This window comes from Mauremys reevesii, linkage group 2 (genome assembly GCF_016161935.1).
Source record: "Mauremys reevesii isolate NIE-2019 linkage group 2, ASM1616193v1, whole genome shotgun sequence".
Taxonomy (NCBI): domain Eukaryota; kingdom Metazoa; phylum Chordata; order Testudines; family Geoemydidae; genus Mauremys; species Mauremys reevesii.
In genome coordinates, this window is record NC_052624.1 from 6,644,414 (window position 1) to 6,669,646 (window position 25,233).

The following is a 25,233-nucleotide window of genomic DNA, read 5'->3' on the forward strand; positions in this document are numbered from 1 at the left end:
ATCATGGATTTCTACATAAAAATGCATTTTGGAATATGCTGCTCGAACAGTTTCACTTTTGTTTCTACTGCCTGTCCCTCCCTTCTGACATTTATCTCCAGACTTCTTCTCCTTGTCCAGATCTATTCCACCCCCTCCAATCTTCTATTCATTGAACTTTTTGAAACTTTGCACTTTTAGAGAGAGGTAAGGGATTGACTCTGTGTACACAAATTTGCAGAGGAACTATAGGGCTGCTGCTTCTGAAGAAGTGAGGTTTTTTACCCACAAAAGCTTATGCCCAAATAAATCTGTTAGTCTTTTAGGTGCCACCGGACTCCTTGCTATTTTAATAGGACTGTGGTCTGTTATTTCTCACCTCTGTATATTTATTTATTTTAAAACATTTTTGCTGTTAACAAGCATGTTATCTCCAGAGACACAAATCCACAGTTTGAGAACTGCAAAACTAAGCATCTCTGACGGTATCTTCTAGACTGAGCACTGAGTCTCATTGGGTAGATAGAAAGATTAACCTAAATAATCTGTACAGAAGCCCCCGGAACTTCATAAAATTGGGTCCCTAATACATGAACTATTGGAACTCATTTACAAAACTTTTCTTAAACATTACATGAATATATTGTCTCATACTATAGAATTAGAATGTATAATCCCTATTCCATGATGAGATATCTTTGAGCTATAATGTACCTTAACTAAAACTATTTTTAGATAGGTTTTTTCCTCAAAAAAACATTTTATCAAAAAAATCTGATAGTGTTAGCCTATCTAGATTTACTGGATTTCCTTGTTTATTTTGGCCTCAGCCCAAAAAGTAGCTGACTTGAATTTGTTGTAAAGGAGATAATGTACCGTAATGTGTGTGTAGGATGGTAATCCTGCTAGGACAAACAGTTACAATTCATCTTGCAAACATCTGCTGTGGGCTAGATTCTGGTGCCCTTACTCACATTGTTTTCAGTGCGGCTACCTGTGGAGTAAGGTACTGAAGTTGAGTGTGTCAGATTCTGGCCCTGTGTGAGTAGTCTTTATGCAAATAGGCCCGTGGATACAAATGTGATTAGTAGTGTGAGTAACCAAGGTTAGATCCACAGGTAGGAATGTCGGTGCCAGGGGTGTATATGAATGTATGTGCTTAGATATACAAGATCTGGTGACTAGTTGTAGCATGCGGGCCAAAGGAGAATCAGACTGATGACATTCAAAGCAAGAAGAACAGGAGTACTTGTGGCACCTTAAAGACTAACAAATTTATTTTAGCATGAGCTTTCGTGAGCTACAGCTCACTTCTTCGGATGTAGCTCACGAAAGCTCATGCTAAAATAAATTCGTTAGTCTTTAAGGTGCCACAAGTACTCCTGTTCTTTTTGCGGATACAGACTAACACGGCTGCTACTCTGAAACCATTCAAAGCAAGAAGATTGTTAAGTTTTTGTCTTGTATTAGAATTCCTGAAAATTCTCACAAGGGGAAGCAGATCACAGTTGAAACCACACTAGTCATTAGTGTCACAGCATAAATTGCTGTCTAGATTAATCTGACTTTGGAGGCCACACGGTGTAAATAACCTACCCTTTCATTAATTACAGCAAATAAAGTACCATAGTACCTTAAGCCTGTGTTGCAACACTGAGGATCTGTAATTTTTGTTATGATTCATCAAAGACTTCAATAAGATAATTAATCCATGATCATTTAAATCACTATTATTCAGTGCCTGCTCACAAGATGTAATATAAGTAAGGAACACAATGTCGCTGTTATATAACTTGTTGACTGTACAAACTCATACAATTTGAGCATTAAAATTCTGGGGGAATGAAACGAATTTAGAGGAACGAGGTTGGTTACAGGACAAAAGAAAGAAGCAGAGGACTACCAGAGCAGGAACTGGTCCGAGTGTATTTCTGGAAGCTGTGTTCTTGTCTCCCTCTCTCCTTTTCCACCAAACACGTGTGCACTAAAGTTACGATTCCATCTTTGAGTTTTTGACATGAACAAACCATTTTTCAGGGATATGATTTAATCAGGGATATGATTTAATCCTGGGATTCGGAGGGTGGGAGGGGGACAAGGGCTGGGGCAGGGGGTTGGGGCACAGGAGGGGTTCAGGGATGCAGGCTCTTGGTGGCGCTTACCTCAAGCAGCTCGCAGAAGCAGCGGCATGTCCCCCCTCTGGCTCCTATGTGGAAGCGCAGTCAGGCGGCTCTGCACGCTGCCCAGCCCACAGGCACCGCCCCTGCAGCTCCCATTGGCTGCAGTTCCGGCCAAGGGAAGCTGCAGGGGCAGCACTTGGGGCAGGGGCAGCGCACGGAGCCCCCTGGCTGCCCTTAAACGTAGGCGCTGGTGTGGGGGGGCATGCTGCTGCTTCCAGGAGCTGCGCGGAGCGGGGCAAGCCCCAGACCCCACTTCCCAGCAGGAGCTCAAGGGCTGGATTAAATCAGCTGGTGGGCCGGATGTGACCTACTGGCTGTAGTTTGCTCACCTCTGGGCTAAGGGAACTAGGGACATAGGGGTCACCATAGGAACAGTTGAGCTCGGAATGTTTAAGTCAACAATAAAGGAAACTCCAGGCATGGCGTGAGTTTGGATCCTATGCAGCACATGTGTATTGTGGTAGGAGCAGGCTGTAGGGCCATTTGCTTATGTTTGACCAAAGAAGTTTTTTAAAGAGCTATACAATGTTCATGCTAAACGGTGAAGAATTCTATAATGTTTAGGGGGCTGCGTTGGTATCTTTTGGTAAATCAAACAAGTTGTCTCTTGTGCTTAGTGTAATAGAAATCATTTCTGCTTCTCTTAACCTTTGAATGCCCTTGGGCACCACTTTAAGACTTGGTGAATAGGCAGCTAATGCCTTATGTGTTGTTTACAATAATTTATTAATTGATGTGTATGGAAATGAAAGCCTGGGCCGTTTATACAAAGATGGAATTTTTCACTAACTATACTCTATTTTGGTACATTTAAAAAAAAAAATGCTGAATAAAGCATGCATATAAAAGTATTTTATTTATAAAGCACCACCACAGCACTACAGATGATCAAAATACAACCATATACTAATGATTCAAATATAATAAATACACAATATAAAAGTATTTCAGTGAAATGTGATCATTTGGGAATGGGGAGGAGAGGCTGGGGAAGGCTGGAGTTGCTGTCAGAGGAAACAATAATAAAAGACCTTTTTTTTGAAAAGAGGAATCTTTTCAAGGTGAAATTGGAGATGGATCAGAAGAGGTGGCCAATTCTACCCCCTAAAGTTCACAACAGCCAAACCCTGGTTACCTGCATACCTGAGATGACCTAGTGGCAACATTGAAAGATGGCTGGTGCCTGAGATCAGTTACCCACCAGTATGGTGCCCATGGGGGCATCCTTAATCTGTGCATCCTAATTTACAAGAATCACCTCAGATGTATTTTTCTGCCTTGTTTACTTGTTTTCTTTTTCTCACTTTGAAGGTGACAGGTCTGTCATCAGTGTAGAAGAGGAGCCGAACAGCGAGCTAATGAATGCAGACGTATGTATCCATGCGTGGCCCTGTTCCTATTACTTAGACACTGAGAAACGATGGGTCTCTGGCAGACTCTCACTGACTCCTATTGCGGTCAGGTTTACAGCTGACAAGACCAGAGAGCTTCTGGTCAGCTTCCATCTTTCCAGCATCAGTGAGATCAAGAAGGAGTCCTCCAGTTTAATATTCAGCTCCCTTACAATTCTGGAGAAGACCACCAAGCACTGGTTCAGTTCCCTCCAGCCCAATAGAAACGTGGTCTTCAACATCCTCGAGCACTTCTGGAGGGAGCAGCTGCTGTCGTGCCCAGGGGCTGGCGCTCAGGCAGATTCTCTGCAAATGACGAAAGGGAAAGAACTGACTGGTTTACTGGCTGCATCCCAGAAACGTATGGAGGATACAACAAAGGTGCTCCACTATCAGGGTGAACAGTTTGATAACATCATGAAAGGACTGAACAAGATTGACTCTGAAATGGATGTGGCAGACAGGTACAGTAGCATAACTGGAGCTGAACAGTAATTGATAGTTCATATTGTATATGTCAGAAACCTTAGATTTTCATATTCAGTACTCATGTGACTCCCTTCCATACACCTTTTTTCGAGTTGCAATGCTTTTATTCGTCCAGTTTTGTGTTAATTAGGGAGGGCTGAGTATGTCAGATGGCCTGGTGATCTTGTGATGTCGATAATCCTCTCCTAGGGCTAGGATGAGAACATACCAAACTAATTTTCACTTGGGGTGAATTTTACCCCCTCCTCCGTGCACGTGAAGAACCCCTGCTGTGGTTTTACCCTATAAGGGAGGGGTCTGTTCCGGAGCTGCGTAACCCTTGCACTGAGCTCAGCTCTCCCCCCGTGCTCTAGTGTGTACGGCAGGGGTGAGCAAACTGTTTGGCCCGAGGGCCACACCCGGGTTGTGAAACTGTATGGAGGACATGGTAGGGAAGTCTGTGCCCCCCAAACAGCCTAGCCCCTGCCACCTATCTGCCCCTTCCACTTCCCGCCCCTTGACTGCCCCCCTCAGAACCCCCGACCCATCCAACCCTCCCTGCCCCTTGTCCCCTGACCACCTCCTCCCGGGACCCTTCATCCCTAACCGCCTCCCCAGGACCCCACCCCCTATCCAACACCCCGTCCCCTGACTGCCCCAACCCCTATCCACACCTCCGCCCCCTGACAGGTCCCCCGGGACTACGATGCCTATCCAACCCCATGCCCCCTCCTGATCACCACCCCCCAGAACCTCCACCCCCCGACTGCACCCCTGGACCTCCTGCCCCTTATCCAACCCACCCTGTCCCCTTACTATGCTGCTCAGGGCAGCAGGAACTCACAGCCGCGTGTCCCGGCTTGAGCCAGCCACGGTGACACACTGCCTGGCAGGAGTGGTGGGCCAGAGCGCTGGAGGTGCGGGGAGCTGAGGCTGCAGGGGAAGGGAGACAGCAGGGTAGGGGCCGGGGGCTAGTCTCCCAGGCCAGGTGCTCAGGGGCTGGGCAGGATGGTCCCACGGGCTGTAGTTTGCCCATCTCTAGTGTATGGGGCAGAGATGGAAAATCCATTGCTAGATGGATCTTTTCACTGCAGAGGGCACATGTGAGGGCTGGGCAGCTAAGGAGGGGAGGTGTCCTTTCCCCTCCCTGCACAGGTGTTGAGCATGCAGCCTGCAATTTTGGATGGGGGAATTTTGGCCTTAGTGCAGCAGTAGTTGGGGAAATGACTGTAGAAATGGTACCTCTGTGTTCTACATGTTTTCAAATTGTGCAACCACTTGCTTTTCATTACATATGCTCCCTACTATTAGATGCCAGCAGAATCAGTACAGCTGTGGAAGCATGAGCTGCTGGGTTCTGTTTTGTCTTGTGCCACATTGATCAAAATGTCAGCTAAACTCTATCTGCAGAAAGTACTTTTCTTATAAGGAACAGAAAACCTATGTTGATTTTTTTAAAGATCCCAGGCTGCATGTGCTTCCTCTTAGGACATTTAAGACAAACCTTTCATATGAGTTATACACCTAAATCTGTATTTAGGCCCCTAAAATAAGTGGCCTGTTTTTCAGAGATGCTGAGTTTCCACATCTCACATTGAAGTCAGTGAGAGGAGCGGGAGCTCAGCACCTAAATTTGAACATTTTGTCTCTATAAGGCTTTTAACAATTACTGAGACGGAAGGCAAATGTAATCTGTTTTGTAAGAGTTTGGATGCTGCAAGTAGAATCCAGCAGTGGCATAAAGTAGACTCGTAGAGCTAAATATATTGTAATATAGAGATATGTTAGAGATATGCAGCTGAAAGGTTGCTTCTGGGATCTGGGACAGATATAATGAAGTTCATACTAATTTCTTTTGAAAGAAGTTTCTATTTTCCAGTGGGTATAACATCTGTGAGCAAGTGGTGTTGATTTTACAATGATTCTGATTATATTTTCTACACCCTTTAATGAAAAGCCAAGGAGACTGAAAACTTCAGTAGCAACTTTTAAAGTTCTCTGACAATAAACAATGATTCAGAAAGTCAATATTCATTGTTTTTTTGGAAGAGACATTTGTTGTAGATTAAGATGCATGGGGAAGTATTGTTTGTCTTCGTGAAACTGAAGAAAGTTAGATGGGTAGAATAAAGGAAGACATTGAACAAATGCTAATTGAGATTCTATTTATCTACTGCAGCTATGGATTAACTGACATGCAAATGGCTTAAAACTGTACCCTGAAATCATTAGCTTAATGAGGTGTTTTGACTTTGCACTTTACTTGTTTGGATTTTTAATTTATTTTTCAAACAGCTGATGGTGGCACCTTTCTCTTCTTAAGCTGAAGTCACATCTGCTGTACAGGGGGGAGAAAAACAAATTCATAGCACTTGAACACTGATCAATTTACTTTATTGTAACTATTGTGCCAAAGTCCTACTTTAATTAGCATAGATCAGGGAAGTAGTCACATTAAACTCTTCAGCTAGTGACTTCATTGCATTTAAAAATAAATAAATAAAAGGATAGCAAATGACTCTCCATTATGTACCACAATAATAGATGCCTGATTACAACCTGAAATCGATAGAATGGCAATAGAATAAATTACCCTGGGTAGAAGATAATTCCTTGTGACTGTGCATGAAGCGTTTGGCTTCCAGCAGTATAATACAGTCTTGGGTATATTTGTATACTTGGGAGTTATTTACTGCCCTTGCGCTCCTGGCTGGTTGATATTTGTGTAGTATGATTTCTTTTCTATAAAGGCTTAGGAAGCATGGCTTTGTAGAACCTTGTTAATTACCTGCCAAATGTTAGCTTGTATATTTTTGTCATGATCTTACAATTAGATATCCCAGAGGACCACAAAGTATTATACCAGCTTTTCCTGCCTGCACTAGTTTGCAGTAGCAAATGTTTTATAGTTAGGGTTGAGGCAGAGTTTCTCTTCGAAGCCTGGGTAGAATTCCCAAATTAACATTCTGAAGTTTGGCAGAGTTTTGCCGCCGAATCAGACCCAGAATTATTAGCACAGGAGAGCCGGGCTTTGGAGCTGTGCTCCGGCTCCGCTCCAGCTCCAGGCAAAAACCTGCAACTCCACTGCTCCGGAGCTGCTCCGCGCCCTAGCTCCAGGCTCCACTCCAAAGCCCTGCAGGAGAGACACTTACACTTAGGAAAGGCCCTTAACCTTGTAATGTTTTTATTAGCACAATTAGCAAAATCACAGATTCTCCAACCTAGCAAAGTAGGTAGAGGTAATACAGGACAGTCAAGATATCCAGCATCTGAGTAGCTGTATACTCTCTCCATCTGTTGCGGAGACCTAGGACAGGTGATCCATGAGTGCTCCTATATCTGGCTTGCCAAGAAGATTGCGATGGCGTAGGCCATGGTTAGCCCTGTTATAGGGTTTTATGGCCTCCATGAATATTCATAAGGGTGTCCAGCCTTCTCTGTCCAAAACCTAGCTTCCTCATGCTAATAGGGTTGGGGTGCTTTCTTCCCATAGGCTATTTCATTTACCTCAAGCTTATTACACTATGTGCCAATTGGCTATCATGCCATTCTTGCAATGGAACATCCGCTGATGTTCTCATCCTAAAATATCCAGAGCTAGCAATAACAGGCAACAGCAGTTTCACCAGACTTGTTTGTTACAGCTTTCTGTCTTGTGATACCTTGTGATCTAAAGTTACTCGCAGGGATGGTCGGAACCAGCTCCTGTAGCCCCGGGCTCAAGGCAGGTCCCTGGGGGAAGGCCTGATAGAGCCAGCTCCTGCCTGTGATCATCGCCCTGGGGGAGGGGGATGTTCCACTTTGTAACAGGGAGGCCTTCCCAGCTGCTGACTGCCAGAAAGTTGCTGGTCAGCAGGGGACAGGTCCTACCTGGGGGTGCACAGAGACATGTATCCCAGAGGTGGAAGTTGGGGTCCTAACGACGGCTGCAGTGGGAACAGACTCCAAGGGCTCTGTAGCTGGAAGCAAGCCCAGCCTGAGTGAAAGGGGGGCGGGGAGAGATTTTGCTGGCCAGTGAAGGGTCTGTCGTAGCTGGTAGCTGTGAGCCCACGACTGGATCAGGGTCACCTCACTTTCCGTCTGCCCCAGAGAGGAAGTCCAGACGGAAAGTGAGGGGGAACAGGAGGGTCTGCCCACCTTTTGTAGGGAGGCTTTTCCCCAGGAGGAGGGCGAAGGATCTGCATCTGAAATGCCAGACCCCTCACCCGTGGATCAGACTTTAAGGGAAAACGGGGGTCAGATCTCCTGGAGGGGAGAATCCTCCCAGCTGACCTTTTGGGAACAGAGAGTGGGGTGTCCGAGGGGATTTTTCCAATCCAAAGCACTCCACTGAAAGATGCTGTTCCTGCTATGCTTGTAAAAGATAAAACTCTCTCTTCAAGGCAGGAGGAAGGAAATCTTTGCATTTGGGAAGCTTCTCAAGTGGATGGGGCCCAACAGAAACAAATTCCAGAGGGAGAGGCTGAGGGCAGGCATGGTTGCAGTGCACCCTTGCCTTGCCAAAACCTCAAACACATGCCTAAATTGAGAGGCAGGAGAATCTGTGTCTGAGTCCCTACTATGGCACACAAAGGGATTGGGAAATACAGTGGACACTGGTCAAGCCAGGCTGTGTGAATGGGGTCTGTCCATTATAAATTGGCTGTTAATCTTGTGTCTTTTGCTACTTCAACTATGGGTCAAGACAAAGGAATTGATACTAATAACAAACCCTTTAAAGATGTGTAACATACCTGATTTGTGGAAAAAACTTTTGTGCATGCTAGGGATGGTAGAAGTACACTGTGAAATCAGTCGAGATCAGTGTTTTAATCTATTTTCCCCTTATTTAAGAAACAAATTTAAATATTACATACAAAAAGTGTAACCTTTTATATTACACTGACATCTTTAAATGCTCAAAACTCAGCATAGCCTTATCTTGTGGAGTGTTTTGGATCATGTTAAATGCACTGTGTACCTTAATATACAGTGCGCCGAACCCATCTCTCATGTGTGTAAGCTCACCTCCAGTTGCCTTCCATTGGAATTGCATGGATGTGTCAATGAGCAAAATTGAGTCTGGTGTGACTGAATCTTAAGACAAAAACAGACTTACCCGGTTTTATAAATCTGTTGATATAATGTCATCGGTGTGCAAGATGATTTAGATACACATGACACAAGTTCCCTGCCCTTGGGAGTTTACAACCAAAGACCCTGATCCTGCTATTTGATGCACAACCTGTGAGCTTCATGGAAGCCAAGGACAGTTGGCAAGATCATTCAGGGGTCTGTGCAATTGCAAAATCTTGTCATCAGTCTGACTGATAACACAACCAAAATGTCACTGCCTCATGGTGGGTAACGAAGTGGATGAGAGAAGGATAAACCTCAGTAAAAACGAAGTGGAGAACACTATCATAGTGTGCTTTGTATAGAAACCAGACCATGTAAATTGGTTCCCATGTTTCTAGTTAGTTACTTTTAATGCTTTAAAAGATTTGTTTTAAATTTCTCATGGTCAACTGACTCTAGGGTAGTGGTTCTCAACCTATTTACCATTGTGGGCTGCATACTATAGGGCCCTGAAGATGTCACGTGGACTGCAGCTCTGTGCTGATTGGGCCATAGGTTGAGAACGGCTGCTCCAGGGTGTTCATGCTCCATAATGCTGCCTTCGCCTGCGAAGATGGTGCATGCTTACAGGGTGTGGTTTTCAGAGTTTCTCCATGCCCGAAAACTACAATTGATCTTCATGGCTAAAGCAGCAATAATGTGACACTTTAAAATTCTCTTTTAAACGTTTCTGCTCCATCACTCTGAACCTCTTGTTTTTAGGAATAGTACAGGATCTCAGTAGTCCGCTCCAGAGCCATTACTCCTCTTGCATGAATAATGCAAGATATTACTGATATTCATATAGTAGTTGGGACTAGGCTCTTTATTCTGCTTTCCTCTATTATAAATTCACTGGCTTGTTCCCAAATTGATTTCTTTTTGGCCTCCCTTAATTTTATTTTTCAAAGTAGATGGATTTCTTTTAGCAGGCCTGTTTGAACCTTGTACAGAACTTTGATGGCTCATGAACAAAGTGTATTTGGTATAGCTTCCTTTTGAGATTAAATTCTGTGTTTGCAGCCAAACTAAACAGGATCTTGAAGTCTCAAAATCTCATGTAGAACAGCTTTAATACTCATATAATTACTTATTTGCAAAATCGTGCCAACGTGATGCATCATTGCATTGGATAGTACCTTTCTAGAGCATGGAAAATGCAAACAGGATTAAGCCAAACTTTTCCAACAAATGCCCATAAACCATGAAAACTCGTACAGGGGCCTTATTGTGCCAAGATTTCTCAGTGAGCTTTTACAGAAGTAAATACACTCTATTCTCGCATTTGTTGTGTGAGGGTGTTTGTTTTAAGTTGTTTTATCTTTATCTGCTAAGGCCATTTCTAATGAAGCTAGAAAGTGAAAATCACATTAATAACTAAGCGTCTGCTACAGGGATCGGCAGCCTTTGGCACGCGGCCCGTCAGGGAAATCCATTGGCGGACTGGGCCAGTTTGTTTACCTGCAGCATCTGCAGGTTTGGCTGATCACAGCTCCCTCTGGCCGCGGTTTGCCATTCCAGGCCAATGGGGGCTGCAGGAAGTGGCGGCCAGCACATTCCCTCAGCCCACGCCACTTCCCACAGCCCCCATTGGCCTGGAATGGCGAACTGCAGCCAGTGGGAGCTGCAGTCAGCCAAACCTGCGGATGCTGCCCATAAACAAACTGGCCCGGTCTGCCAGTGGATTTCCCTGACGGGCCGCGTGCCGAAGGTTGCTGATCCCTGGTCTACTACTAGGTAACATCCAAAGTAAAACAGTTTTCATGTAAAGATGCCAATTCTGCTTTCAGTTGACCTGTAGACTTTTCAGTTTGGTCTTGAGGGGTGGGGGGATGGATGCAATGGGGCCCCCAGTAGAGAGGGCGCCAGACCAAGTGGCATCGCAGCCTGGTTCACAGGGTCGCAGTACCACTCAGGTTTGGTCTGGCGACCCTGAGTCGTGCTGTGACCCTGTGAACCAGGTTGCAACACCCAGAGCAGGGAGCTGGGCTGGCCTCAGCAGAGTGAATGCGGGATGGGCTCGCTCTCCAACCTTCCCGCACCCCCTTTGGACCTCTCCTTAGTGGTCATTTTTTTGGGGCGGTGGGGAGGAGGCTCAGTTCATATATTACTCCTAGCTCCCAAAATCCTCTGTGTGGCATTGCTTCTGACACTGACAGAAAATGCCCAAGGGACATCAGCCCTCATATTTCCCCCATGAGTAAGTTCCAGATTTGTGCACACAGCACAGTGTGTCCTCAGTGCCCAGGTAACAAATAATAAACTTGAACATCTGGTGCACATTCATGGTGAAAATAGGGGACTTGATTCCGAGTTTTGGTTCCCAGCTCTGACCTGGATTTGCTTGAATGAGTCACTTATTTCCCTTGCTTTAAGTGGGGTGCTGGGGTTTCTCCCTACTATTTCTAAAGTGCTTTGAGATCTCTGGATGCGATATGCTTTAGAAGTGCAAAGTGGGTATTTTTAAATGATTAGAGGAATGAAGAGTTCGTTTTCAAGTGTTTATTTCTTAATCAAGAAAGATAATTTGTTCAGAGGTAGGAGGATGGTGGGGACTTCCTGCTAGACTTCACTCTTTTTATATCATCTCTTCCCCATTAGGTTGTTGACGGAACTTGAATCGCCTTCTTGGTGGCCATTCCGTGGCAAACTCTGGAAAGGGCCATTGGAAGCAAAGCCGAAGGAAGAAGCCACGATTTCAGGGTCAAAGAACCAGGAAGGAGTAATAATCAGAATTCCAGTTATCATCACCCACGGAACGAATTCTAATGTCATGCCAGGAAAATTCACACTTCTGGTTTCTGGCCTGGAAATCAGTGACTCCAATTCTCAGGTCATTCACCGGTTCGAAGTGAAAGACGTAGATGATATCAAAGTTCATACGCCATACGAGGTCAGCATCCGTCAGAGGTTTATTGGGAAGCCAGACACCTCTTACAGGCTGTTGTCAGCAAAGATGCCAGAAGCAATCCCAGTCTTGGAGATGCAGTTTAGCAAGAAAATACACTTTTTGGAAGATGCATTGGGATTTTTCGGTGCAAGGAAATCTCCTCAGGCAGATCTGGGCAATTCCATTTGGCAAGCAGGTAAATGACAGAAATGAAGCAATCAGTCACGAAGCCGGTACATTAGTAGCAACTGTTCTTCAACATTTCACAAAATTTGGAAGAAAACTATGGAGGTTTTACAGTGAAAATCCTCCTCTTTGCCTTAATAATCTAATGATGATGAGTCCACACAAATGATAAAAGGTAACCTTTGACAGTAAGAGAGCAATATTAGCTAGCATCACTAGTGACAGGTACCTATATCTGAGAGCAAGGGGTGGGGATGGAGAGATGGGATAAGCATTTACCTACCAGCTTAAATATAATTTTGCCTGGGTTTGGTTGTACATCACGAGGCCTACATTTTCAAAAGCGATCAGTCACTGAGTACCTTGATTCTCTCCCTCTTTCTCCCCCTCTCCCCTGGCAAGAGCCCAACTTGAGACATCTTAAAGGGGCCTGACTTTCAGAAAGTGCTGAGCACTCTCTCAAGTTGGGCACTCAGAAGCTGAGTTACCCAAACATACTAATTGCTTTTGAAAATGATTAGTTTAGATCTGAGTTTCCTTCAGGTTCCTGCCTCCATTTTAAGTAGCTCTTTGTTCTCTTGCCCCGATTGGATTTTGTGCCTGTCTTTTGACAGTGGTCTTTTGAGATCCACACCCTTTTGCTTCCCACCTCCCAAATGCTTGAGTTGTGTGTCGTTGCTCTTTTCCTTGTGGCTGATGACAGCTAGAGGTAGCTCTGAACTGAACCTGTCATTGAGTTAATCTCAGCCCGTTTAAAACTGCTAACTTTCATCCCTGCATGATTTCAAATGACCCAGGTGTTAAACACCAACTTCAACGGACATGCTATTAATAATAATTAAAATTACAGCAGACCAAAAAGCAGCAGAGTCCTATTACTCCCAGCTCCCATACCAGGTAATTTGTTTTTAGAACCATATTATTTGTGCACGAGAACCCACTACTCTAGAGGAGAGTAGTATGGCCATTTTAGGGATATGCTGCAAGATTAAAAACCTTTCCACCACAACCAGAATGAAATTCACTATCACTATTCTCCTTCCCTCACCCCCTCAAAAAAAAAAAAAAAAATCTGCAAGCACCGTTTTCCATAACCCCTAATGGGAGAAGAGCTAGTGTTTCCTTGAAGTCCAGTCGGGATTTCACTATTGCCATTTTAACCTGGAAGGCACTCAGATAGCATGGTGATAGGTGGCAGGACAACACTGGTACTGACATATGGATGGATTTTATTTTATTTTTTTAATGGGCAGTTGACTGAGGAACAAACCAGTTAAAAAGATATATTCCCAGTGCATTTAAAAATCTGAACAGCAATAGAAAGCTGACATGGCAAAAGAATAGATGAAACCAACATGCTTTCTATGCACCAAACTAAAATTGGATTTCAGCAGGGACAAAATGTTCTCTTGTTGACCGGTCTTCAAGGACCGGGGCTTGGAAAAGCTTGTTAATGTTTAAGGAAATAACTCTTAGGCACTTGGCACTAAAATGTAAGCACAACAACTTAGAGGAAAAACAACCTGCTGATTTCCAAGCACTGAATTATCCAGGCAAATTGGTGTTCAGTTCCTGATAGACTTAATGCTTGTTACATAAAATAATTGGTTATAAAGCCTTATTTTGCTTTGTTTCTCACTGCTCTGCTCTGTTTGCAGCTGAGTCAGTGAGTTGAGGATGTTGCTGTCCTATCCCCACCTGCATTTTTACTGTTTAAGTTGGAAACACCAATAGAAGAAACTGGAGGTTGTGGAAATCATGACGTCTGTGACTCCACCAAAACTTCTTTCCCCTGTTTGTTCATTCTGTAGATCCAGTGTCAGTGACATATTGTTGCCACAAGATGGCAGTCACTGACTGCATTTTAACCTGTGGGGTTTTTCCATAGCTCTGGTGGAAACATGGAATTTTTTCTAAAGGAAAAAATTTTTTTTTCCCAGATGCTGAATTCTGATTCATGAACTAAAAGACACAGATAATCTTTTGTACAGTTGTCTTTACATTTGAGACTTTCTATAACAGCAGATGCTAACCCATGGCATTCCCATGGTTTTGACAGAACACTGCCATTTTAATATATCACCTGAATATAATTCCCCGATGAAAGAGTCAGAAATGATGCATGCTTCGTATTCATTCGTACATATATATGTATACAGAATGTATATTTCCCTCATAGTTTTGACTCGGGTTCAAGTACAACCCTCACTGAAACATTCTGTATCTCATAGTTTGCTTGAAACAAATTGTCTGATTGCCTAGATTTGCTTACTAGCTTTAGCCCATTGGACAAACCCATACAGAGTGTTCGACAGCCTACAATTATCTAGTTCTTGTGCCTTAGTGTAAGATAGGTTTTGCTGGACTTCATCAGACCCACAGACTATCTGGCCAGTAATAAGCTACTTCAGAGAAATGTACAAAAAATCCAACAGTGCACAGTTATGGGGTAGCCTGCCCGCAAGGAAAGTGTCCCCCAGTAGTTAGAGGTTGGCTTATGTCCTGCAGCATGAGAGTTTTACATCCCTTCCAAAACTCCTGAATTTGTAATCCTTACTATTATAACTGGGTTCTCTTGTTATCCATATAAATGTCCAATACTTTTTTGAGGCCTGCTAAGCTCTTGACCTCAGTGATAGCTTGTGGCAATGAGTTCCCTGGGCCAATTGTTTGGGTGAAGAAAACATATTTCCGTTTATCATCTTTAAATGTTGCTGCCTTTCAATTTAATTTAATCTCCTTTTTATTAAGTAAATAAAATATGCCCAATCTCCTCCTGTAGTCCATTCATTATTTCATGTACCTTTTATCATGTCCTTTCCTATTTCTCTTTTCATCAAGATAAACAGGGCAGAGTATATTTCCCAGTGAATTAACTGGTGAATGAATACTGAATATGAATATTCTAATGAATTAACTAGTTTTAAATGGCACTCAATTGGTAAGAGACCCAAAGAATCTTGTCTAACCATAGGCAGAAGTTTTTTCCCATGTTCCTTTAAACAAGATTGCAGGAGTAATTTACTACAAACAGTATTTTAAAAGAAAAATAGTGTTTGATACTTAGTGGCTCAGAGGATACAAGAGGAAGTTGGACAGAGTAGTACTAGCACAGTGAATGACTTGCTTGTCTTAAAGCTTGACTGTCTGAGTCCAATAACGGAGAGCCAGATAACCAAATGATTCCAGGGGATTATGAGGTTGCAGTAATTACATGTGAGGGATTTAGGTTTTTGTATTTTTAGTTTAGCTTTTGTCTCCTTTTTCATTAAGAAGTAACGCTATCCAAAGTAGTAGCGTATGTGCTGTCAGGCGGCCAGCCAGCTTGGCACCAGTTCTTTGGATCCAGAGCGAGCTCCAGCTTCCGACTTATTTACTTTCTGTCCTGATGTCTCCAGCAGCTGTTGTCGCTGTGCCGTGTTAGGTCAGGCTGTGCGATAGCAGGCAGTGGCAGCTTCCTTCGACGTTCAGTGCCCCTTTAAGTGGGACCACTTCTGGGATGTTTGGAGTGTCTTGATACATAAATATGGGTGGTGCTAAACACCCGAGACAATCTGTATTACAAATAATGGCCTTTAATCGTAGCACTTCTCTGGGACAGGAGGTATCAGATATTGCAATAGGAGCCGATGCTTTAAATAAAGGACAGGTGGCATGCTGCTTCAGAAGTCAAATCCGTGCTGCTGCACTGATTAGCTCTGTGCGCACTGTTATCGTCAGCATTGCCCTTTTGTTCCGAGGCGAGCTGACAGGATTCACAGGTGTTCTCCAGGGCAAGCTGTGTTTTGCAAATTGAATTGACTGACGCGTGAAGGAGAAGCAGAAAGAGCCTACGTTTTTCCTGTACGGAACAAACGCTTTGCCTCCGAAGTGTCGTCTGCTTCAAACGGCTGCTTGGGGTCCAAAATTAACCTTTTAGCAATTGGCCCCCTGGTACTAAGTAGCTTGTCTGGGGCACCGCAGGCTTTCCAATTGCTACATTCTGCAGACTAGCCTGAGACGTTGTTTGTGTAGTTATGACTGTCGCGTGATCTCTGATGTGTTACATAGATAATGGATTTTATTTCAGAGAAAGAGTCATAGAATCATAGAATATCAGGGTTGGAAGGGATCTCAGGAGGTATCTAGTCCAGCTCCCTGCTCCAAGCAGGACCAATCCCCAGACAGATTTTTACCCCCGTTCCCTTAGGGGCCAATGCTCAAACCACTGAGCTATCCCTCCCCCCATTAAATGTGATGATTCTCATTTAAGTTCCTCTTGCATCCCAACAGAAGCCTCCACTGTGCAAAGCAGAAAGCACTTCACTTGGTCTTACCTCCTGCATTCTCCACCTGGTCCAGCAGGTGTCACTGAATGACTGTCTGAATTTCTCTTTACAGCCACTGGACGCATAGCAAGCGTGGTGCAACCTGGATCCTCATCGGGAGAAGGCGGAGGCGGGCAGGCTCAGCTGCAAAAGCAAAAACAAATTGTGTCTGAGTCAGAAACTCAGGAACTTAAACAGGTACTGTCAAGATGAGCCCAGGTTAAAGCCGCGTATACCAAAGCCCTTTCCTTGGGCCCTCCCCCTAAACAGAAACACTCTGAAGAAGGGCAGGGTTCATCCCTAGGTCTTATACACAGAACTCTTCATTTACTATAGCCCAGGTCTCCTCCTCCTCTCTTTCTCTGGAACTCTGGATGGACATTAAAAAATCCAACCCTCAGTGTGCTTTCCGCCACCTTTTGTTGGTTTGGGGGTTTTTGCCTTGTTTTATTTTGTTGAGAAATCGGGGATTTATCATCACGGTGAAAATAGCTCTGGGATGTTGGTTCATTGAAAAGTCGCACGCTCGTGCCACCTCCCTGTTACACTGAAAATTAAATGTTTCAATACTGATTTTCCAGATCACATTGTGCCCACTTGTACTTTCTCCTTCCCTGTTTTACAGCTCTTTAAACAGACGCCATCGACTTGAATTCTTTTGAACGATCATTTATCTGTATTGCAGTAACAGCTGGGGGAGCCATTCCACTGTGTGTGGTAAAGACATATAGTAGAAAGAGTCCCTACTCCCGAGAGCTCGCAGTCTAGTTTAGATACAAGATCCAACTGGTGGATTGGACAGATGAATGTGAGGGCAGGGACAAGGTTGCAGTAAAAAGGCTAGCTTTTAAAAAAAATCCAGTCTACTACAGCTGCCTTAAAATATTAGGTCCTGAATTTGTTTTAAATTCCTTAAAAAATAAAATAAAACATTTTTCTCCTGTTGTTGCTGCCTTTTCAGCAGCAGAGAGACTGACCATACACAGAGTGTTGTCAAGTACGCAAAGTAAACAACCTGGAAAAGCAAAGGAATATATTTTCACTAACTTACATGTTACTTATATCTGTAATGAACCCGATATTTTTAGACAGGTGTGACTTTCAAACCGATTGTTCCCCTTTAAAATATTTTGTAAAGAATATATTGGGGGTGTTCCTGGCATTGTCTTTTTCCTGTCTCTCACTTGAATGATGCTTTTGTGGGTTCGTGATAGCGTCATAAAATAGCCACTTATTCTGCTTCAGCCTGTAGTTGTTCATTCTCCTTCTCTCACATAATTCCAGACTCAAAACCCCTTTTTAATTAATTTGGACCTGAGTTTGCAAGTACGCAGCAGTCATTTTAAGGATGGCTAAAAATGAAAACCTTGCAAAAAAACCATTATAGTTAACAAAAATCACTACTAGCAACCCAGGGATGTCAGAAGTAAGGTTAGACTTAACAGAAACCCAGACAGTTGAAAGGTTTCTTTGCAGGGAAACAAATTAATTTGAAACAGACTAGAGATCTTTTTTAAAACCAAAGAAAACCCTGAGAAAGTCCCACTAATAATTTCAGAGTTCACCAGAGCCCCTTTGGCCTCAAGGGACCATTCTGATATTCCTAATACACCCAACCAAGATTTTCCAAAGTGTCTGATTTTGAAGACCTCCATTTTCAAGTACCCAAATTGAGAGGCCTGGATACTGAATCTGAAATACTGAGCACCTGCTTTCTGAAAATCTGGTCCCTGTAAGTTGCCTCAGGTTGCGCCCCCAATAATTGAGGTACCCAAAATAACCCCACCTCCTTCCCTCACCCAAGGATAAATTCCATAGTACACCTCTTTGGACCAAAAAATGGGTCTTGTAAACTATATTTCACGACTTTATGCATTAAACTCAGTTGAAGTTTCTAGGACTATCTGCTTTTGAGAGAAGGTGAGGGGAAAGGGGGGAATGTAAATTAGGACAGTGCATTATGGTCCTCCTGGGATGGGCTGTGCTCTTCATACTAGCCCAGCAAGAGCTGCATTGGGCCAGCTCCATCAGCTAATTAGCCTAACGCTCCCCTGCTTGCAGGTTGGAGGCAGCTAATTAGAAACAGGCTCCCCTGTACTGAAATAGGCAGGCCTTGTATAAAGCCAGGTAGGTGGCTGCAGTCCGGGGCTGGTGCTCTTAGTAAAGGCTGCTGGGAAGTAGGCTGCAGTCACGCCTTGAGTGGAGGGAGTTGGAGTCTGGCAAACCCAGAGAGGAGCAAAGCCAGATGTGTAGGAAGAAGCCCAGGAAAACAGAAGCAAGAGGTAGGACTGTAAGGGACTGTGGCTGCTTGTTATAGGGTTCCTGGGCTGGAACCCAGTGTACAGAGTGGGCCTGGGTTCCCCCACCAGCCCCTGGGGAGTGACAAAGGCATTGGAGGCACTAGCCAGACAGCAGGTCTTGAAAGACTATGAATTCCCCGGAAGGGGAGGCCTTTAGTGACTTGGCCTGAAGGCTAAGCCACAGCGAGGAAGTTGCAGATCTGAGTCAGCAGGGCCGTAGAACGAGACAAGATGGGAGAAGACAACACGGGCGGGAGAGCGCAAGCTGGCATAGCTAATCCGCAGGACGGCTAGCAAGAGGCACCACTTACGATGAGTGGATGCCGTGACATCCCCCAAAATCAGTATGCAAATCATTTAACTTTCTTACCAAATGTGCAGTAATTGAAATGGAGTTGACCTTTTTTGAGGACTTTAAGGCTTATGAAAAGCAAAGTCTGAAATTTATAAGTGCAGCTACTGCCTCTCTACAGTTCAACCTAGCACTTGTTCAACTCTTGTGCATTCAGCTGGGTTACTTGTTTATCTCTTAACCTGTCAGCGATATAACTACAGAACTAGACTTTGCAGTTGTAACAGAAAGAGCATAAATACCAAAATGTTAAAGGAAGGGCTGTTGACCACGAGCTGTGAGGGCTGTTGAAGATGCCTACATATTTTGCAGCACCTCTTAGAAGAGGATCTTGAGGAATTCTTTATTCCAGGGCCAATTCATGACAAATACATGGCCTATTTCAGTGGCTGGAAACTCGTATGGCACTCTGCAGTTATGAGTGGTGAGTGTAGGCTGCTCCTTACTAAGGCGTGATCCTGACTGCTTCTCCCCCCAGCAGCTCATGCTGAAGAGGAGCCACATGTATTTGTCTTGTCTGCATTGAGGGCCTCACCTTCAGTGCTGCTGATCCCAGAAGTTCTCCATGCACCATATCTGCTGTCTACTCCAGAACTCTGAAGCAGAGTCAGACAGCTCGACTGAGAATCTATGCAAACCTCATCCTTCTTCCCTCTTGAGATGGAATGTGGTGGGGTAGATTAGAAGGGAAGGAGGTATGAGGATGTGGGAGAAGAGAACCTAGGATTGCTTGAAGGGGCAAGTATACAAAGTATATCTGTTTCTGTGGGGTGAACTTTAAATTTGGGTCCAGGCGCAGCACCTTCATGGAGATCCCGTACAAACCCTTCCAACTATTGTTGAGGATGGTTGGTGTTTCAAAGTGCAGCTCCTGGACCTCGCAGTCATGGAGCAGGCAATCAGGGTGTCATATATCTGCTTCTGGCTTGCAGGTATCTGGCAAACTTCTCAATGCCCTGAATATCTCTATTAGATTTGCCCTGTACTCCAGGTTATTACTGGGAGGCAGCATTGATTAGTCAATAGGATGTAGGACTGGGAGTCGGGAGCCTTGGGTTCTGTTGACTGACTCTGTGACTTTGAGCAAATGACTTCACTCACTGTGGCTCTGCTTCCCCCTCCGTAAAATGAGAAGAATGATAGTTGATCATCTTTGTCAAGCATGTCAAGATTTAAGGGCGAAACAAGCCCTAAGTACAAAATGTTAATGTGTGCAGGGCAGTATTGTAACTGTGGTGTCCACCATTGTGAAAATTGCTTCATGGTATTCTGACCCTTGAGCGCTGAGTACCAGTATTTCCTGAAGAGTTTCTCTCTTGAAAATTGATTATGCTCTTTATTTTTGGAATATCTTTAGTTCTGGACTGGAACTGGTAGGGACTGACAGGGGCTTTGTAGAACTCTTTGTGGAATGGGTAAGACCAACAGACCATCTTAGCGTTGGAGAGATGCGAGGGGAATGGATAATTAACAGTCAGGGAAATATCTGAGCTACAGGGTAGGCCTGGGGAGAAACATTCATAGGTGAAGTTCTTTCACAAAGCTACTCGCATTTCTAGCAGCAGCTCAACGAACTGAATACTAAGTACCTTTCATTAGAGCCGGAAGCCCTTAATAGTCTGGAATTGTGATTGGGTACTTAAGTGAAAGAACTTGCCAGGACTTCACCATGAGGCGTTCGTGTTTAAAACATGGCATTTTGTGGTTGTGTGGGCAGCGTTCCATTAGCTGGGCTATAGATTTGCAGAAAGAAGTCTGAGTTCCTGTGGTCTGTGGCTGAGTCGCTGTCTACCGGCTGACCATGGCTGACATAATGTCATTGGGTGTGGGAAGGGATACGATAATATTAGCTTAAGGGTTGTGGTAGAGGAGGGGGAGTGGGATTCTGTTCACTAGATTTGGTTTGGCAGAATAAATTCAGTGCTTTCTAATTTCCGCTCTGTTAAACCTTTCCTGCCAAGGAGCTATTACCGTTGTGTTTACTACATCTGCAGTTTGCATATCCCATATAGCAGATGATACTATATAAAGAAATTAATTTCCATAGCATTTGTGAAAAATCCATGGATTTCATTGTGTATCGTTCCAGTGGCTTCTCAGTGCCTCTTTGGTCATATGATTGTTCTAGTTTAGTTTAGTCATTTCACTCTGATACTTTCCTCTGCCTTTATTTACCTTTGTCTTGCATTCCCACTTCGTCTTGGGAAAGCATAACTGTTATGAAGTCAAAGAAGCAGTGCTTAGTTGTGGGACCATTCATCCACAGCATCAGAGTGCTGGAATAGCTCTCTTTGTAACTTATACATGCCTTAAAGCTTGATGAAACAAAGAACCAGTACAGCAAATCCTGTAAAACCGATCTCTTGATTGCTGTCAGATATTCCAGACAGAATGCACCTGCTGTGCTATCGAATGTACCTATTCTAGCAATCGTGTTGTTAATTTGTGTCCTATGCGCAGAAGTTTTGTGCCGTAGGATGCACTCTGCTGACTCCCTGGAGGCCCCAGAAGAGGATTTGTGAGGTCTGAACCACTGCCTACATGTGTACACTGCTTGAGTGCCCGTGTGACTTGTGCTGACGACTTAGGTACTGTGCAGTTACATGCACATGCCAGGGGCCCCATTTCACAGCTGCCCCAAATGGGTGCACGTGATCCCCATAAAAGCAGCCTTATGAATCTCTGTATAATGGCAAGCCACATACCGTAGCCTTTCTGTTCCCATGGATGTAGTTTAGACATGCCAGGTTTCAGATTTATCTGAGCAGGAGCTGAGTGGAGGGGCCATTGCTGGATCAGGGGCACATGCATTTACACAAACACATCCTTCCCTTGATGTCAGGCCTCACCCCTCTGTGGCACAGAGCCTGTGGAGTGGACTCCTTGAGAAATTCAGAGCAGCGAGCGTTCATCTTAACACCTGCCGCTTTCTGCATTTTGCTTATTTCTACTGGTGGATACCTATATGCATCGTTTGACCAAATTTGTCTCATGTCTTACTTTAATAAATATAACATAACACTATATGGAGATATACCAATCTCCTAGAACTGGAAGGGACTGTGAAAGGTCATTGAGCCCAGCCCCCTGCCTTCACTAGCAGGACCAATTTTTGCCCCAGATCCCTAAGTGCCCCCCTCAAGGATTGAGCTGACAACCCTGGGTTTAGCAGGCCAATGCTCAAACCACTGAGCTATCCCTCCCCCCTGCTATAAAGAGGTTACCGCAGCTGTGGTGGTGGTATTTGCGTTACAAATACAGGGCCTGAACCGAGATCAGGGACCTGTTGTAAGCTCTTTGGGACAGGAACACTCTTTGTTTGTATAGTGCCTGCCACAATAGGGTTCGGGCTGCATGTTCTGCCATAATACAAATGAATAATATAGTTATGCTAGATGCAGTACAGACACCTAGAAAGGGACCCTTCTATCTTGAAAAGTTGACAGTCTAAGTAAATAAAAGTTGGGGAAAGTGAAGAAGTATCCTCACTCTACAGTTGGGGAACTAAGCCACAGACAGATTAAGTGACTTTCCCAAAGACCCCAGCAGGAAATCTGTAGCAGGGTGGGGAGTTGAACCAGTTTTTCTGAGTTGCACCCAGTGGCTTCCTCTTACTGCTGGAGTTAGAAAGGCAGGAGATTTGTGAGGCCACTGATCTTTTTGATCCGTTCTGAATGCAAGTGGCCAGGAAAGATGTCTTATAACTACAGTCCTTAGTATTGCCTCTGATGTGTAGTAGCATGTGGTAAATAGAAAGGAGGGATTTCATCTCTTGATTCACAGCCCAAATTAGGTTTTGGCACAGAAGGCATCCGATCTTTTAGTGGTTGGCAGAATTTGGGCATTGATGACTAGACATCTTGTCATTGTTTTGCTCCACAAAAATAGCAACCATTTTTAAGGTTTGGCCAGACTACTGACTCTAGTAATCTTTCCAACCATCTTTATGTGGGCAGCAGTAGATGCAGCGTTTTAACTATGTCAGACCACCTTTTGAGGAAAACTAACCCATACGCAACTTGAATTTGCAATGCAGCTAGCAGGCAAAGGGTTAAGCAAATTGTTACCAGACTCTCAGTATGCCGACAAAGGAAATTAGTGGGTGAAAATGAGCCACTTGCAATTATTTGTTTGTTTGTTCCAGGAACCACATCACCACCTTATCTTCAAATCAGACCCTAAAGGGCAGGTTAAATGAACAGAGCACTGTAGCTGTCTCAATTTCCATTTTAGTGGCGTTCGTATTTTAAACTATTCGAAACTATTGTTCTTTCTTGGGTATTTTAAATTTTAAGCCCATTTGAATTAATCTAGAGCACATCAAAATTAATCAGGTTTAAAACTAATAGGTCAGATGTTATAATAAACCTGTTTGCTTTTGCACAATTTTATTTTGTAAATTATACTGGTGGCTCTGTTTGGGGAGTGGAAAGTGCCTCTTTTTCCTTTCTGGCTTCTCTTGTGCCACCTCCTGTTAATCTGTAAATGTGTTTGAGCCTCCACTTGGCATACCAGCAACCCCACTGCCTTGTGCTGTGATCTCAATTGATTTCGCAAGCTAAACTGGGTCAGGCCAGCTCAATACTTGAGCTCACTGATGCTTAACAAATGAATAAGATGATTTGTTTGAATGCCTGGTTGCTGCAGAAAGTGGTGGTGAGACAAGAGAGGAATTCCTCCACCTGATTTTGCACTAAACCAGTGCCCCAGCATGGATTTGGGGGCACTGTGCTGCTGGAGAGGCCATCTTTCCAGTCAGATGTAAAACTAAGTTTCTGACCACTTGTGATTTACTAAAAGTGCCATGGGAGCTCCATCTATAAAACCCCAGGGCCCTAGCTGATCTCCAGTCTGAGTAGTTAAATTGTCTGTAAATTTTTCCTCCAGTTCCAATTGGATAGAGTAATCCTCATTTCCTGTTCCAAACTGACGTGTAGTGTAGCTGCACGCTGCAAGACAGCTGCTGCATTTGATCTGAGATGTGGGTGAAGTGACCTCCATGTCCCTTATTCCCTGGAGGTGTTGAGAGGGTTAATAAATTAATATTTGTAAAGAGCTTTGAAATCCCTAGATAAAAGTGGTGCCAGGTATTAGAAGAGAAAATAGAACAACTGTCCTCCTCTTCACTATTCTTGTTAGTACAGAAACCACACAGGCGTGGTTTATCCTTTAGTAATTAACACTGTGTCATACAAGGATCGACAGCAGAATCATAAATAGGAATGTCTCGTCTAGGTGTTCACCATGTCATGGCGATAAGCAGAGTAAAAGGACCTAAAGAGAAGAGAATGGCCTTTCCACAGATTCCGTTATGATGGCGTGAATAAACACCTGTTCTAGCCAAGGAGGGTCGTGACGTTCAGTTGTTGCACACAGTATCAGGACGTGTATGGGCCACCACGGCAGCAGAAGGAACCACTTTCTATTAGAGGGGACTTGAGAAGCGCAGTTCTCCCTGTGATATGAGGCAGGTTTTCCAAATCCCCTCCTTTATACATCTGTCAGGAAAGGTGGCTGAGTCTTGTCAGACGATCAGCCAGGCTGGACAAATGGCTTTGGTTCACACTAGGTTCACACAAGGAAGTTTAGTTTTCTCTTTCACCATTTGGATCTCCGTTTGGGGGGTTAGCCATATGTGATCACAGAAATTAGAGCTGGTAAAGGCCTAGTGGGTCATTGTAGATGATCTTAATGGACCTTCCTGGCCTTAAATTTGTGTTGATTTGGCTTTTTCTCACACACCTCAGAGGCTTCTTCCTTATCTAAAACAATGCTCATGGGCTTTTCCAAACACTACATAGAAGAGGATCACTGGCGTTACCTTGCATTCTCTCTGGGTGTTTGCTTATGGTTACATGAGGGAGTGGTAATTTGCTAAGTGTAGTGTTAACTGGTTTATTTGTAATATAATGCTTGTGTGGGCCTCTCGCTTGTGGCCTGGGATAGTGTAGCAGTCAGTGTATCTGTTATTTCCCATCTTGATGACCCCAAAGTAGTCTCTCTGACATCCCTGACACCCACATTCTTCCCCTCTCATCTATCTAATATGATCCTGCTCCACTGCTTCTGTTCTTCCCCTTCAG

General features: G+C 44.1%; 1 protein-coding gene across 4 annotated transcripts in view; it reads left to right on the plus strand.

Annotated features, from left to right (window-relative positions):
- The window catches only part of SNAP47 (synaptosome associated protein 47), a 34,358-nt gene that overhangs the window by 5,741 nt on the left and 3,384 nt on the right, over positions 1-25,233 (plus strand). For 2 of the 4 annotated variants that reach the window (XM_039523310.1, XM_039523311.1), the window contains 3 exons: positions 3,471-4,014; positions 11,717-12,201; positions 16,572-16,696. In XM_039523310.1, coding sequence (XP_039379244.1) covers positions 3,471-4,014; positions 11,717-12,201; positions 16,572-16,696 — 1,154 coding nt within the window. Of the gene's footprint in view, positions 1-2,571; positions 2,746-3,470; positions 4,015-11,716; positions 12,202-16,571; positions 16,697-25,233 lie in introns of those variants that run through there. The other 2 variants (XM_039523313.1, XM_039523312.1) reach the window with 2 other exon arrangements.